General features: G+C 38.5%; 1 protein-coding gene across 1 annotated transcript; it reads right to left on the bottom strand.

The window, feature by feature from the left end:
* Positions 1-2365: 2365 nt before the first annotated feature.
* LYVE1 (lymphatic vessel endothelial hyaluronan receptor 1) lies at positions 2366-13120 on the bottom strand. The gene is made up of 6 exons (XM_026850722.1): positions 12554-13120; positions 7854-8013; positions 7608-7747; positions 4799-5098; positions 3931-4009; positions 2366-3209 (listed from the first exon to the last, which is right to left on the bottom strand). Exons 1-6 carry the CDS (start codon positions 12633-12635, stop codon positions 3023-3025), a joined length of 948 nt encoding a protein of 315 aa, XP_026706523.1. The 5' UTR covers positions 12636-13120; the 3' UTR covers positions 2366-3022.
* Between the last annotated feature and the right edge of the window lie 4943 nt (positions 13121-18063).

Here is an 18063-nt window from a genome sequence, read left to right on the forward strand (position 1 = left end):
GGGGCAGCGCTCCGCAGGGAATCGCCGCCCGGCCCGCACCGCGCTCCCCTGGCGCAGCACAGCCCCCGCCCGGCGGGAGGATGCGGGACCGGGACCGGGACCGGGACCGGCGGGGCAGAGGGCATTGCTCTTTTCACCAAAAACCCCAACAGCCATGAATGAGCACAAGCCCTTTAGGAACAGAAATCCTAGCACATCCTCTGGGTCATCCACATCCTGATGCTTCAAGGTTCAAGTCTAGAGCTGTGGTGGTTTGGGTTTTTTTAACTTGGAGAGGAGGAGTAGCGCTTCCCCTTCCTGCCCACACAGACACACGTGTTTCCCACGCTCGGCACCCCTGCATCCAGCCGGGAGGGGCTGGACTGGGAACCTCGCTGCATTTCCTGCAGGCCAACCGCCCCCCCGGCCTAAGGTCAGCAAACATCTGTAGCCTCAGTGTGGGAACCTGAGCAGCGTTACCGTCAAAGGACCAATGCAAACTCATCTCCTCCTAGGCGGAATTAATTATTTGTCCAAGACACTTGAGCATAATGCCATTTCTGAGACATCAAGGAGACATTCATAGCTGTTGAGAATGTCCCATAAGAAAAAGCACAACACTTGACTAAAGTCAAACCCATAGTAATTTCTCTTAAGTTTCTGCTACTACCAGTTAAAGGCTTGGGGTTTTTTACACTTTATCTAGAACTTAAATAAAAGTTTCCTGTTTGTTTTGTAGTGGTACATCCCTTGCAACTCTATTAAACAATGAGCAAGAACATTTTGTACTTTCTAATTCATACGTGACTTGAGTTGTACTCATTACATACAGCCAACATCAAATACAGCACTTGTTGATGAGTACTTACAGCTAGCTTTTATTACATACAGAACAGCCCAACATGTTCCTTTTAGTCTTTTTAGTGTTGGCATAAATTGTGTAATGGAAGGGAGAGGCAGATCATGCTTTGGCCGGTGTCAGCGCAAAGGTCAGGATGAAAGCTATCAGTTTTTAAGGTACATGATAAAACAAGATAATGGGCTTAGGCTAAGGCAATATCTCATTATTTCAGCTAGTATAGATATTTTAGAAAGTAAACACTTAAGGATGGGGAAAAAAGCCCTTATTTAAATCTAAACCAGAAGTAACAACTTCCAGCTGGAGTGGAACTAGAGAACAATTTCCTGAATTTCTTCAGGTATGAATGAGACAATCTGAGAGAAAAGGAAGGTGATACCTGTGGAATGGAGGTAATATTAGTAGGAGAATAAGAGAGGTGATACAGATAATTATCTCTTTGTGGCAAGGAAAATAATAGAGAAACAGGTAATTTCTAATCTCTAAAACACAGATAAGAGAGGTGGAAGGGAAATTGTAATATCACAAAAAAAAGTCCACAATTACCTGGAATCCACTAGCGTTGCCTGTGTCCTTAAGCTCCTTGCTATTCTGACACCATCGTGACAAGTGTTGGCTGTGGCCCTTCCTGATGGCCTTATTTCTGCTGTCTACTCTCACTGCTCCCATGGCATAGAGTGCTTTCATTCAGGTTGCCAGGACAGATACATGGCTTTACTGCAGTATTACTGCAAGGAAAGGAATTACTTAACTGAGTGGGAAGGCTGTATCTAGTGCTTTCCTCTGTTGCACAGCACATTTTTCGGCTGAAATGCTGTTGATGGACATCTGAAATTAGCAGATTTTGGAGCTGTACTCAATCATAGTCTTTCTGCCGCAGTATAGCTTTAATGGCAGTGGTAGACTGTGTATCAACAGAGTCCAGACTCTTGGAGCCATGAAATATTTCTGAGCTATCAAAAAAAAAAAGAGAGAAAACAAAAAACAACACAGGAAATGTCTAACTGTGCTATTAGCAATACACTATAACTCACTATCTAGTGGAATATATAACCACTGGGCAATTTTTTAATTCCTGTGAATCAAAACCATGAAAGGTCATAACCAAGAACCCTACACTGTAGAATACACAATATATGTGAGCAGTTATATTGCTATTTTATTTAAGACTGTATTTTTCAAGCTGTTTGATCTAAAAAGAAACTTCTTTGCCATAATAACCTCCTTCACATGTAAAAATAAGTTATCCAGATGATTTATTCAAGAAAATATTTGGTAATTTGTTAGCAGTGTTCTTTTATAACAACTAATTCTGTAACATTAAGGTTATATGAGCTTTTTACTGAGAGACAGCTTTCATGAGAATAAATTGTCCAGGCAAACATATCTACCATACTTAATTTTTTACCAAGTACTGTAAAGATCCCATACCACTCGGGGTCTTTATTATGAAAGCCACACTTAAATATACACAAAAGATCTTAAATATAGCTGCTGTGATGCAGTTCAAGGTGAAGGTTTTTTTCCCCCATCAAATATCTGATGCAGAACAATACAGGTTTTAATAAATAAACCAGTAAATTATGATATGATTAAGATATCTAAGTTATTCATTGTTGTGTATATATATATATAAACATCAGCATCTTTGACCCTTCCTTGGGTATTTGAATGACAGTGGGTTGATCCTTTGATTTTTTTACTCACTTGTAAACAGACATTTATTTTGTTTGTAAACAGCCTTTTTAAAAACAGTATGCAACTACTTAATGGAAATAAGCTAATCTACATGAGGAAGAGCTACAGTATCATTATCTTATTTTAGACGTTAAGTTAGCAGACATCCTCCAGCCAGATTAAAAAAACCCTTTTCATTATATATTGATCTGAGTTCCATGCAACTAGTTAACACACTGCATGTCGTTAACAGCATATTCCTAATTATTTCATTAAAGATGACAAATGAGCTGTAATATGGATTTTTTTATATCCAGTAAATAAGATATCATGTTCTTCTGCAAGAGCATGTAGAGCTAAAGATGTAATCACTAAAAACATGTTTTCATACGTTAAGACAGAGAAAATATTGATTCATGAGTATTTACAATCACCCATGTTTAAAAGCATTGCTAAGTTCTGTGTGCTTCATTTCATATTTCTATCAAGAATTGTACATTCTTTCCCTTAAACTTCTGCTTCTAGACATTTTACTGTGGCCTCAGGCTTGGTTTTGGACTCTTCTATCTTTTTCCCATTATTCTTTGTTTTCTTCTCAGGTGTTTTGTCATTTGACTTAGCCTCTTTGAGAGCAGTAGTTTCAACCATTTCTTTTTGCTGATTCTTGTTTGCAAATGGGAAGGTTTTCTTGTACCTTTAAACAGAAAAAAGGGATAGTAAAGCAGAAACACTGACATAGTTTGGTAGTATCACTCAAGAACTGAAGTGAAAAATATCTAGAATTAACTTTGCCATACTCAAGCAAAAGTCTCACAGAGAATAGTGGCGTGCTAGATCATTTGGCTTTTTCAAATTGTGCTTTTTAAAGAAATATTTTCCTGTTTTTTTTTTTAAAACAGACAACATATTCAGGATTCATGGTACATCATGATAAAGCTATCTGGGCTAGGATGTGAGAAATGCACACAACTTTTTGATATGATTCAGTGATGCACTGTGTTGAAGATCTTTTATGCATGACAATTGAGCTCAACAATTTTTTTTTTTTTTTACCACAATCATAGTCTAAGAATAAAAACTTACCTTGAGTCTGACAGAAAGAAACAAGAATAAAACTGCATAAACAGGCTTACATACAAACACTGCAGTGTTGCTATTTTGGCACACCTGGAAATGTTTCATGCTAGGCATGACTGACTAATCAAAAATATTAATCTTTGGTTCCTTTTCTAATGCGGGGAATGGCAACAGCAACAACAAACTCGATCTGCATAACAACGGGGCATAAGGTTTTGTTCTTTGTGTTACATTCTTATGTCATTATCACTTCTCTGCTCTTTATATATTTAAAACCTTTATTGGTTCTACTCTAGGTATTAACTCAGTCCAAGAGAATGGAAAAGAAAAAAACTTACTTTTTGATATAGCAGACTGCTAGAACAACTGAAATAATGAAGAAGATGACTGCTAGCACAAGAAGTGCAGTGGGGATACCTAGAGAAAAGAGTGAGATAAGCATACAGTTTTTCTATGCACTTAATTCTAACTTTTTAAAGGCTCAAGAGCATAAACCCAGGTTCTTCTAAAAAAATAGGCTAGTGTAAGAGGTACATACACATCAACTCAAGAATAGAGGTATTAGGAATCTCAAGAGGTTAGTTACTCCTACTCATTTTTTCGAGACTAAAACAGGTATTAAATCAATCCCTGACAGATGTTTGTCTAATCTGCTCATTGCAGGGTTCTTACAACCTGCCTAGAGAACATATTTTTGCGTTTAACTATCCTTACAGTTAGAAAGCTTTTCCTCATATTTAGTCTATTTCTCAGTTGCTGGATATTAGGGTTACTTATTCACACCTCATATCTCAAGAACACCTCCATGTTTGGAGAACAACAATTCTCCTTAACGCTTTCCTGGCTTCTTTTGTTTTTAAGAGCCTGCTGAGTTTTCCGTTACTTGGAGCAGATGGTGTTTGCTAAGACTTTCTCAGAAATGTGTTTACCCCAATCACATTAACCAGAATTAACTTCCACCATTTCATATTAAAATATTATCAAAAAGTGTAAAATAAGATCTTACTTCTACTTTAAAATTATTTTAAAATCCTCTGCCTTATAACCTTTGCTTTTGCAAAGCTGCAATGCTCCTATTCTGCCTCCAGGTACAGCTGTATCGACACGGATGCTGAGTAGCAAACAAAAACAGCAGTAAAGAGTTTTACCACTAACACCTATGCAACTAGTTCTTCCGATTAAATAGCTACCCTATATGGTCTTTACCTCCAAAGACAATGGCATCATTCTTAAAGGCAGTGTGGGAAGTGTAGTTAGGAGAGCCAACCAGTGAGAATTCCTCTGGCATTTCTGTAGTAGTCCCCTCTGTTGGTAATAGAGTTTCAGTTACACATATAACGCGAAACCTCATCTTTTTGAGGGATTTTTCTGACTCGGTCACATTGGACACTGCTGTGATGTTCTCAGTCAAATCAGAGCCTGAATATGCAGTCAAGTCCATTGGTGCACTCAGTGAAGGTAGTATGGTTGTAGCTGGATCTGGTTTACATGAATTAATGTGAACATCTGCAGCAGGGAAAGGAAATATGTAAGAGTTGTGTTGGATGTTAGTTTTGTACTTACTGTACACACACGTTTATTGAATTTGTTCCTCAGTCATTCCCTTCTGGAAATTATTATTTATTCATTCACAAAAGCCTTACCCAAATCAGGTGTGCCTGTTACAAAGATGTAGCTACAACCCAGATTATGCAACTTTTATCATTATTTACACAGTTAAACACCTTTTTGAGCAAGTGTGGTGCTCATTTTATAATTGCATACCAATGACAAGATTCTTCCTGAAAAGTACTTATATAATGCATATAAAACCCAATAATATCACCTCCTGCAGAGGAGGAGACTTAACTGCAGATCCAAGATTAAAAACTATTTCTATTTTATTATGTATATGTTCAAAACATATGGATGCACTGTTGGTACTTCGAATACTACTCTGACTTCCTGGAAACAAAAGTAGACCATAAAACTTTCAGATAAACCAGGTACCAGTGAGAGAGAAAAAAAAAATGACATGATTCTAATGAGGGCTAGAACAAATCAAACTTATTAAGTCATTTAAATGATGTGAATGTTGTCTATACAAAAACGTGGGTGCAAGTGGACTTTTATATGTATATGGAAAAGCTGAGCTCTGAATGAGGCTCATGTGAAAATGTGAAAATGTGAAAATTCTTCTTTTCTAGTGAAGTTTTATATTCTGTAAAGCTATAAAAATGTCACCAAATTACAACATAAATAACAGGGAAACGACGTATGTACTGTTCTCCAAAGGAATCCCTGTGGGAAGTCTGATGACGCAGTTACATTCACAGAATAAAAATCTAAATGGCGGGGGCTTTTTATTTTTTCCACTACAGTTTTCAAGTGATTTTGACATTTCTTTGGCACAAAGAGAATTGACAGAATGAGCTTCTGCCAAATATCTTGGCTAAGAAATGCCTAGAACAGGCAACAGTTTGGCAATTAAGAAATGCAGAATCATGTTAATATTAAATATACATTATTTAAGGTATTTTCCAACTATTCAGGAAGCTTAACTTTCTTCGCATACTGTAACAGTATCATTTTTTGAAATTAAAGCAAAGCAAGGAATTTGGAATTACTTGCTACCTCCTTAGCATTACCCAGCCTACCCAACATCTCTGATGCAGAATGACATGTTTCATGCACTGAAACACCATATTGCATACAAACAGAAGAAGTAACAGTTCCAACAGCATCAGCTGCTTTCAGAGCATGTTGCCCGAGTACTAATTCATCTGTGCATTCATCAATGAAGCTATGGACTGTAGAGAAAAACTAAGTTAGCCCAATCATGTAATTAAGTTTACAGAGCTTTGGTTAAGTCAGTTTTTAATGGTGCTTTCTTATAAGCAGTCAGACACTTTGTAAGCCGTTGACTTGTATTTTCTACCCTCCCTCACTGAAATGGCTCATGAACAAAGGCCCACCTGTGAAAGCATGATGTTCTTCCTAACAGTTTTATCCTCAGCCTCTTTGAAAGCTCCAGCGTTCAGAGTCATCAGACATGGTCTGAGGTTTTTATATCTTGGAATAGGCCTATCTTGCATATCCACCTTTCCCCTGCTCTTTCCAACCCTTGTTCAGACATCTTTCCCAAAAAATTTTAGGATTTTGTACATAATCTCTTGCTCTTGTTATCTAAAACTCATTAGCAAGGTCTAGGGACTGATTAGAAATAATTTAGTGATCTTGTATATGGTCTAACTATTTGGATAGTTGTTACATAATAACTATAGATATGGGACACCAGCAGGAACACAGTGCCTCTAGTTAAATACTTATTTTCAGTTACTACCACAGGAGTCATTAAGAAGCAATACTGATCTTAAATCTAGATTTAAGAAGATCTAACTTATATCAAGGCCCAAGTTCCACTGTTGTATCTCCAACCTGGGAATAGACAGTCAGTGAGGAGAAGGGGAGGTCTTTTCACACATAGGACAATGCATATTAAAGGAAGCTGTCTGATTATACTGATAAGAGATTTGGAATCTAGTTAATTTTATGGTCTCTCAGCTATTCTAGCTTATATTTTAATTTAGTTTAATGGATACATTTCCTTTTACTAAGAAACATACAACTTTTCCTGAAATACCCCAGTCTTGGTCTTTTTGCAAGAAAACACATACCAAACACAAACACCCTGCTTAAAGATTCAATTCACTGTCTTTGAAATTAATGTGCCTAAATAATAAAAACATATGAAGAGCCTTGTGTCAACATTACAGAATGGTAAAAGCAACTCTTTTTCAAGAGCTTGCATGGCAGCACCAAATCATTAATTTGGGTTAACTGAACTGACCATTGGTATTTATTGGAAGCTTTTTCCTCCCCTACAGAGCTAAGTACAGCCTGACAACATCTAAGACTGGGGGGAAAGGGCCAACAAATTTTAAGAACTCACTCACATGATTTTTTTCATGCTGATATTAAAAAATAATAAAAGCTAAACCAAAATACAAAAAACGTAGTTGTCTTGCTTGCATACCCGAGGAGTTGAAGCAGTAAACCTGAAATGTCTTAAAGGGTTCAGCACGCCATAGCACTAGTCCAACGTTGCCCTTGCCACATTTCTTGTTGGATGTTATCCGAGGAATGACAACCAATCCATCTTTCACCCATCCATAGCTACAATAAAAAGCATCAGCCCTTTTAATATTCGATTTATCACCAGCCTCAGATGTGTGTAAAGGCGTTCACCGAAGGCAATGGGGCACTAACTGATGTCATGTACCTGCATGTCTCAAAGCCATGTTTCAAGGCCTTTTCAACTTGCTCTTTACTTGCCAACTGTAGATTCAGTTGATTACATGCAGTACTTGCTTCTGAGAAATTCACTTTCTCCTCAAGATAAATTCCTACACCTGTGATCCTGCAAGGTGAAAGAACGGAACCTGTAATTTAGACATAAATATTCAAAGTTAGTATTTGAATATTAACATCTGTTCCTCGTGAAGAACTTAAGATCACATTCAACTGAACTCAATGTTCTTAAAAGTTTCTAGCTTGAGGATAGTAGAAAACTAATTTCTAGCAACGATGACATGCTTTAAAAATAGAGCGTACTTTCTTAACACAATAGCCTAGAATTTTAAGGGGTTTGGCTGTTATTAGACTAAATGCATATACAGTTGGCATTGGAGTCATCACCTGGAGTGAGTGGCTTACTAAAGACACTCTGTCATATTTTTTTCATGCAAAATGAGAAGAGTAATCAGACAGGTTGTTTTTCTTTTTGTAAAAAAAATTCAAAAGATAAAACTAACAGTTGCACTGAGGCACTGATTCTGGCAGTACACCTCCTACCACTATGAATTCTATCAAAGATGTTATACATAATTTTTCATTGAATTAATATAACAATAAGGAAATAAACGAATGATAAAATCTTTATAGGTGATGTTCCTTATTCCTCCTAAACTTCATTTTTTTCTAGCTTGGCATGGTGCTTCTGCCCCCAGCCACTGTCAAGTGTTCCATTTGCTGAGTGCTCGGGATAGCTGGGTGAATTTGTGACACTTTTCCCCATTCCTCCTCCAGAGGAGCTTGTTTAGATGGCCACAGCTGGCACTGTTCATGACATCTGCGCCAGGAAATGCATAGCTTAGGTCTGATTACACCTGCTCTACTTTCTTAGCCTGTGTTACGGACACAGGGCAGAATTCAGGATTGGACACAAACAAGGAGAAAGGATATTATTCTTTTGCCTCCATATTTCACTGGAAGCATATACTGGAAAAAAGATTTTTTTTCTTTTTGAGTTACATAGAGTAACTGCCATATTAAATGAAACATTTCAACATTTCATTGCAAGCATTTCAGATAACCAAGTCACAAGTGTTACTTCCTTGCTCAGTATGCTTTCACACTGTGTGCTCACCAGGTATGTACACAAATCAGTGCGGCATAAAATCTGCGCATCAGAATACAGACGATCCACAAACCCTCAGGACAGGATGAAGTGGTGCCTGCAGATCCATCAGAAGACTTCTTAGCAACAGAGGTTAAAGTGAATTTTCTGAATGAAAAGAGAACAAGCAACCAAGCCACTCCTATGGCGAGGAGGGGATGAAAAGATGACTAAGCCTGTGTGGAGTACTAAAAGAAAGGCAGACTTTTCACTCCTGCTCCTGCTAGGTGTAGAGGGGCTGGAAATGGCTTCTGGTAAAAGATGCATCTCTGCTGTCCTCACATTTAGCTTAATTGGACTTAAATGCTTGGTAGAGCAATCACTGAATTAAAGGGACTTATCTTGGCAGTGATGGAGGCTGTGATCTCCCATTAACACACTCTGCTGTGGTGCAGACCCAGGCACATGGCCAGCCAACTGAACACTTGAGCAGTCCCCAAAGCCAAATTGTGGCTGCATCCAGCCCTGACTCGAACATAAGACAAGCCCAAACATACTGCATGAGGATGCAGAGAAGCCCTGTTGCTCAGTGAAGATGTGTGTGGGTATCAAGGACCTCAAGTCTATCCAAGCAGTCCCTGTGTGAAGATGATTCACGCTGTCAAATTTATTCCTTTCAGCCAGTCTGTCTTCACAAATGCCCTCTTGTATGTCTTCAATTTGGCCAAAGTACATCTGTGTCAGAGAGGTCAAACCCTGGAGCAGGCTTCCTGGAGAGGCGGTCGGTGCCCCAGGCCTGGCAGTGTTGAAGAGGATTGGAAAATGTCCTTATCAACATGCTTTTGGTCAGCCCTGAACTGGTCCAGCAGTGGGACTGGGTGATCGTCCGAGGTCCCTTTCAAGCGAAATAGTTCCATTCCATTCTAATGTGTTCCAGAGTTGAGTTGATTCCCTTTTGCTAACAGGCAACTCTCCCGGGCCTCTTGAGAATTGTTTCTTGTTTTCTGAATAACTCCCTGTCTCAGCTGCTGTGGCACATCCCACAATTCCTCTTTCTTAGTTTTTGAAAGCCCACTCCTCCACTATGGTTTATGTCTAATTCCTTTCTTCTCTTACTACTTTTTAGGCTCATACTTCACTCATTGCTTACTTAATCAATTACTTTCCCATCTTTAGATTTGAATTAATACAACTTTTAAAAAATGTAATGTTGAGAATGAAAGTTTCTCAATGACCAACTTCACAAATTTCAGATAAAGCTGAGCAGCTAACTGAATGGAATATCCTGAAACCTCAGAAAGTTGCCTAGATACTTGTAAACTGTTACAGTCTTTAGTCATTCAGCTACAGGACAAATATTTTTACATGAGAATTTCATGATAGATACATAGCATAATATAAAAATTCCGTACCAGAAGATTAAGTCTTAAGTGACAAGAAAAGTGACTGTAGGGCATGGACCAAATTTGTGCCTTAGAATTCACTAAGCCTTTTAAAAAATGGTGAAGTAAAAGAAATGTTTTGGAAAAGTTATCAGCTTCAATCTAAATTCCAAGATGGTTTCACAGTGTGAGGAAGAAATCCAGAAAGAGAACAGTAGCCTCTTCAAGTCTTCTCATCACTTCTTCAATCACCTCTGAACTCTGTTCTAAAGATGACTGAGTTTGTACAGGAGACAGACTAACCCTTTAGAAGCATATTATCATTTTTGGTCCACAAGCTGCACATAGCTGTACTTTATGCTTTGCTTTATTTAGTTAACCTACTAATAATGGGACATTCTCCTCAGTATTTGGATCTGTGTGAAAAAACTATTTTACTGAGAAAGGTGGGAAAACCTAGACAGAAGAATCTCCCAACCAGACAAAGTCAAGGACAGGATGAAAATTGTTCCATTTTTATAAGCTATGGGTATTGGCTTCATTGTGCATGAGTTCTCCTCCTGCTTTTTTGGGGAAGCTGTTGTTTCTGCCTTTGTCTTGTGTCAAGCCTTCACTCTGATTTATTAGAGTTTCCTTTGGCTACTGATGTTAGGAGGCAGCAAGAATGAGGCTGTTCCACAAGGAAAGAGGAGCTAGGAGCTGACGGTGACCACAGCACAGGCAGGACACTGCCCTCACTGACCAGGGCAGAGCCCCACAGCACCTCAGCAGGACCACAGTGGTGGCAGGGGCAGGTTTCACTGGCAGCCCCAGAGAGAGCAAGACAGTGAGTCAGGTGCAGGGTTCATCAGAAAGTTCATTTGGGAACAGCAGAAGATGGTGCTACCTATAACACATGCCTGAAGTCCATCCTGGAGACAAGGCTACCTACAACCCAAGTCCATCCACGAAGCCCAGTCAGTCAGTCAGTGCAGGAGGGGACAGGGCATGCTACAACACAGCTTGAAGACGCAGCTGGACATCAGCCCTGAGCTTAAACCAGACCAGCTTGGACCAGCTGAGCAGAGGGTGCATGAGTGGGTATCTTGAGGGAGGCTTGGAGAAGAACTAAGGGGGGTCCTAACAGCTGGAAGCAATAGTCTTAAGACTCAAGCTCTCCATTTCCCCAGTGAAAATTATTCAGTGGCTGGGACTGCTGGAGGAGACTACTGTTGTTAGGTACTCCAACCCTGTGGAATTTCAATAGGACTTGAGATGAGTATCTGATTTGCTCAGTTTCCTTCTGAAGCCTTTCAGAAGATAAGAAAATCAACTGTCTGCAACAATAATGTGTGTTCTTTTACATAGGTTGAGCAAGCATTTACTTCTTGCAAATTACAGTGAAACATCTGGAAACTTCTGATGTCTATTGGGTATCTGCAGATATCCTCGTAGCTACTGCAGTTAGAATACATTGCCTCAGTTAGGGAATTTGAAGAAGACATTCAGATTTCACTAACATATAGAAGAAAGGGATATTTATGACCCTGATTGAAAAACACAGGTTAATATAATAATGTTTGAGGGAGGAGGCTTCTCTAAGAACTATATGATAAAGTTGATGTTAGCAATTCCCTGTATTCATTTTTTCACAGATTGTTTATACAGAGAAGGAATTTTTGCACTGTATTAATGGGATACAGGCATGACTGCCCTCAAGATGAACTGGGAGATCCCTGCCACGCATTTTTTTCAACACTGTAAATCAAGGCAGTGTTAGGATATTGCCAAATCAGAGCAAACAACTTTGCATTAAAGATAGTATTTTAGTACAGACACACAGAACTGGTTTCATGCATGTTTTGCTGTCTTAGGATTGTACAAAACTGTTTGCTATGGTATTTTAAATAACACAATGTCAAATCACATTTCAATAGATCTAAACTTAATCCTAAATGCAATACCAAATCTTTACAACAAGCAGTTCTGTAGCACTTAGACAATAATGCTACAGCATTCAGACAATAATTAGACTAACAATGAAAGTTCCCCTATATCCTAGAGTAGTTTTCATTGCACTGTATTCTCAAAACCCTGTTGTGGTTTCCTATGCCAGAAACACATTTACACAGACACCCCCCATTTTAATTTGCAAATCTAGCTACTTTGTTCAAGTACTTTACTGTTTAACTAGGAGACTTTAAGAAGTGGAACTCTACATACCTGTTATAAAGTCATTTTGAGCCACGAATGTCATAACCCAGACGTAAAACACTGCTGACGTAACTTCAAAATAAGTTGCCATTGTCACCAGCTTGGAAAAAATCAAGAAATTCAAGGTAATGTGTCTCCTGTGCTGAGAAAAGTTAAGGTACTGGATACTGTCAGACCACCTTTGTGATGACTTCTTGAAAGCAACTTCAGCTGTCACTGCACTACTTCATAGAAGGAATGTCAGAGCAAATGTGGTGACTGTCCCACTCAAAGGTGAGGTCACTGACTGGAAATCCGTAGCCACCCTTTACACTATCTTTCATGTAGGGCTTGCTGGAAAATTTAACTAATGCTGACTCAGAAAACACAGCTGAGGAAGGGAGATAAGACTGTTAGACTGCTAAGTCTGTAAACACTTTGAAATAAGATTTTCTTACTGTTTTTTCCTGTTTTAGTAATTAACAGCTCATTAATCACGCTGTCTATTCATCTGGTAAATAAATTCTGAGCATGCCAGGCTGGATTTTTCTTTTGGAATTGGAAGGGCATCGATTCCCCAGTATCCGATTTGTCTTGTTGTAGTACTTTTACCTTCCTTTGCCTTAGAGTTCTAGTGCAAAAACAGGTGCCATAACACAGTGATAATGCGATGCCTCGTTTGGAACAGATTTGGAGATACACTGTAAACGGGATTCCTTGTGCGACTGCAGGGCAGGGGTGGGATCTAGTCCCTTCACTGCTGGCTTCTGCAAAGTTCCAACAAACAGTGACTTCAACAGACTGATTCCAAACACAGATGATCCTCACGGCTGTAACTCAGAAAACATTCAGGAAGTCTTAGCAAGGAAACAATTTTTTTTTTCCAGAGGCTCCAACAAACACAGAGCAGGAATAGTGTTCAAGAGGTCAGCTAGTTCCCTTTACTGTCAGTAGGATCAGCTGGATTTATGTTATTCCCGACAGATGTTTCTCTAACCTGTTCTTAAAGACTTCCAGTGACAAATTCTTAACATTTCCTCAAATGCTCTATTGCAGTGCTTCACTGTCCTTTACTGGTAAAAGGTATTCTCTAGTCTAAACTGACTTACCCATACCATGGTGTAAACCTATAATTTCTTCTCCTGTTGGAAATGGACATGGAAAATAATTTACTGCCATGTTTTTCAACAGTCTTATGTATTTAAAGTTATGTCTTTGCTCCCACTTCTCTTTCAGCTAAGAAACCCCAGCTTGCTCACTCTTTCTCTCTAGCTGAGGCCTTGCCAATGCCAAGTACTGATTAATAAATTCCTTTATCTGCTTATACAGTTCAGACTGGTATGAGCCTTTTTTTGCAACAGGATGATTTTGTTATATCATGTTCAGTTTGTGATTCAGGAAACTTTCAGATGTCCTATATCCCCAGGCTGTTTTCAAGGTCCTGTAAACACAAATGTAACAGTAGCTATGTCTTTAAACTGTGGTTTGCCTTGTAGAAGGTCCCTTCTTAATATATTAAGGTAGTATTAACTTTTATCTGGGCACAGGCCCCATCTCTTACAGCAGCATATAACACGGTTATGGGTATACTATACCATAGACAGGCATCTACAGGGCCGAGTGGAGCATGCTGTGGGTTAATAAAATGATGTCTGCATTCGCAATAAAGAAAGGAACATTGAGTTGTGTTTGGCTTGGAATTGAATGTTGTTAAAGCTCTTTGAGATATTAATACAAATTTCTTGCTCCAATTTCTAGTCACTCCTTTACTGTGTTGTACTTACCTGCCTCTACAAAGGGACAGCAATCTGAAACACTGCAGTCAGACTTACTTTCACTGAAGAAAGTTCTAACTGGATTCACTTGCATTTACTGTGTAGGAGCAGAAACTACTAGTTACTCTGTAGCTCTCATAGACTAGTAGTACACTGTGGCTGTAAAACACTGAGAACATTAAACAAAATCTTACAATCTCCATGCGTACCTTGAACTGCTATCATGAAAACTAATCAGAAGCTGGGATTCTGACATTTTAAAATTGCACACTAATTGTCCTTTCAAGTTTTAACACTTTGTGCCTATTATCCTCACTGTGGCAAAGTCCCTTTAGTCAAACTGTCTGTGCTATTGATGTTTAGTAGAATTTTTTGCTGGAAAAGTGAGAAAAACACTGAACGAAAAAACCCTCATTCACATAGTTTTGTAAGAGCAAACTACGTATTAGGAATTTTTGAACGATAAAGTGAGACTGAAATAACCTTTTTTTTTTTGTCAGTGTCTTCCTTTTTATATTTAAGTTGTTCCAAAACTGTGTGGAAGATCACTTACCTGGACTGTAACAGTATAAAAGGTCTTTAACCTGTTTGTGGGTCTTCATCTTAACTTGCGTGGTGAAAAAAAGCGCAGCCTTATACCGAACGTTTAATTAGCATTTGACGTAAACACTTACAGTAACCTATAAGGAAAACTTCCAGCATCTCATGCCAGCACGTTTAAAATGCTGATTGGGGATTGCTAAGCTTTTGATATGGTAGAACACACTTAACTGTTCTCTACAATCATTTATAAATGAATCTTGATGCCTGAACAACAGGAGAGGAAACAAGTTTAAAAAAATGTTTATGTGGAAAATACAAATATCAGGGTCTTTTCCTGGTAACAGTCATTCCTTTCAAGGTTGTCAGTGTCCCAGAGTTTTTCTCCCTGACACAGACCATCAGAGATTCAGAAGCGACACTTCTGTTCTTTGTGGAACTTGAGCACTGTGTCTCCTTCCTGCTGGTCTGGCAGTTCAGCTCTCCACAAAGCCCAGGCTTCCCAGACCTCCCAGGCCTACAGGAACACAAAGCAAATAAAGAATCCTAACCTTTGGTTACAGATCTCCCTTGTGGCTTTCCGTGTTCAACCTCCTCAGTGACAGGCAGCCTCCCTCGGAAGCAGGAGTTAAACTCTCTCCAGGATATTTCAGCTTCCTCTCTCATCTTGTTTCTAGGGTATGACAGGGATGACCCTGCTTACAAACACTTTCTCTACTGAAACAGGAGTTTGCTTGCTTCTTCTACATCATTTTCCTGAAGAACTGAAAGACTAAGCACAAGATCTTTGGTCTGTGTAACACAGCACTATGTTACAGACAAGGCAGCATGTACTTAGCCATCGACAGGCAGACAGCGCATGGAAAAAACAAACCTTTAAGGTAGCAGCATTGAGGACTTTGAAACCATATTTTTATTTCAAAACTCAAGTATGTGATACTATACAGTACAATACCAGCACACTTGTGCAAAATCTTACAGTATTACAAATTTAAATATGATACACAAAAATAGTGCCCTTTTAAAATTCCTTTTACTAGAAACAACTGTGCTGTGCAGGAAAACAATAAACGTGTCCTGTTAAAGCAGAAAAATAAATATTGCACATCAAGAAAACTATTTCAGTGTTAATAGCATAAATAATAGATCTATTTCTTGTTATCTGATGTGATCTTTGAACACAGAAGAGGTTGGGGTTTTGTTCCAGATGAAGCAAACTAATATTGAACAGATAAAATTACATTTAGAATAGTCTTTGAGCTCAATCTAGTTTCCTATTAGAAAAAGGTGTCTTCATTAACTAACTGAAAAATATAAGCAAAAATATTTAATGTGCTGCTAGTCATTGTGGTTCATTATTTTTAGTGGACAGTTTGCTCAAAGTAGTTATAAAAAGAACAACCATTTTTGAAAAAATAAACTTTATCTTCGTCTTTTCACCCTCATTGTAATCTCTCTTGCCTCTTTCAGTCCATTCCCCACAACAATTAATAACTTTGTGGCTAAATTATACTTGTCTTAGACATGCAAGTAGTTCAGTTCAAATCAGTACAACTAGCTATGGAAATCTGCCTTTGTGCATCAAGTCCACAAAAAGCCAGTGTGCTGAGTTTGGAGAGAGGACGGAGACCTCCTTCACCCACGGACCCCTTAGCACAAGCTTAACATTAAGCAGTTCAGGAGTCCTACTGATATCAATTAACTTTCTACATGTACTTCAAATAAGGTGAGACACCCACATCAGTGCAGATGTAAACAAGAGCAAATTAATTTGATTATAGATATTGTTAATTGTTTTTCCTCAGTGCAGTCCAACATTTCCACAATGATATAATCAAATATGTGGCCATAATTTTTGGCATAGAGGATTCTGAATCTTCAGAACTATTTACCTTCAATTTTTATTGCCTTATTATCAATGCTATCTGTAAAGAATATTGTTAGACAATTTCAATAAAGATGTATTCAAAGAGCAACTGACAAGTTTCTTCAAATACTGAAAAAGTATGTGAAATGTCACAGTAGTTCTTCATAGTCAGACATTCTAACTGAACCAAACAGATTAAGTAATTTGCAAGAAACCTTCTGTCTTATTCTTTACCAATTACAATTTTAGACCAAATGACACTTTCCCATTATCCTTTTTGAACTTCCTTAAGCACACTAGTCCTCAACAATATATACCTTAAAATAAAAAACAGACCTTCCAACTGCTTCTAGACTTCCCCCCATCAAAAAAACACCCAATTGGTGGTGGTCTGCTTATTTATTTATTCTTTTCTTTCTCCATATAAATGTCTCTTAAGAAACATGTGGCTAAAAGTGTAAGAAACAAAATTCACCAGCAGAACATTTGTTACTAGTGCCAGATATGTGAACTAAATTTCTGGCTGAGTTAGAAACCTGTTTTCTTTGATAGTCAGCTTGAGGTTCAGTGTTTACACCAAAAGTAAAGATGATGATACTGACCACATCTGAACTGAACTTACAGTACTGCATAACATACTTGTCCTTCAGTTGGTATACAGACCTGCTAATCAGTCAGAAAATGCCAGAAGAATGCAAAACACAAGTGCAATCCAGTGTCACACTGATTTTGGTATCGTGGTTAGATTCAAGCATGTAGCTATGGAAAGACAAACATAGTTCACCTTCAGTCAGAAGTGATGTTCAGCAGGTCCGTATGGTATACCTTAAGTGACATACATTTTGGTCTCAGCCCTAGGTGGTGTGGTTTTTTACAGATAACGGCTTCACCATTTTGAAACTGCTTGTCTAAAAATTTCAGGCTTTGGCATTCTTGTGTAAGAACTCACAACTCCTAAGTAGGCAGAAGTTGTTAAAAAATCTGGGCAAGAGATTCATCTATCATGACCTGGTAGTTTAGCTCTGAAATCATATCAGAACAGTTATATACTCGGCATCAGATTCTGAAAATGAACTACTAAACCATGCAGTGACCTCTTCCAAGTCCTCACTGCTTTCACGTCCTGATTCACCTAGGCACTGGCAGGGTTTTGACTGTACACAGAACTGTGTTCCTAGTGCAGGTCCCAAAGAATATTTATTTCCAGTACTAGCACTAGGGTAGAGTCCACTTAGTGTGATCACCTCTACACACAGGTTTGAAGGCTTTTTTTTTTTTTTTTCCCCCTTTTCTCTTTTTAAAGAAAGAATTGAAGGTTGCTTCCCACATCCAAGACTGCTGTAGTTTGGGCTTGGGCA

Source organism: Athene cunicularia, assembly GCF_003259725.1.
Source record: "Athene cunicularia isolate RWA chromosome 5 unlocalized genomic scaffold, athCun1 chr5_part3, whole genome shotgun sequence".
NCBI classification, from domain to species: domain Eukaryota; kingdom Metazoa; phylum Chordata; class Aves; order Strigiformes; family Strigidae; genus Athene; species Athene cunicularia.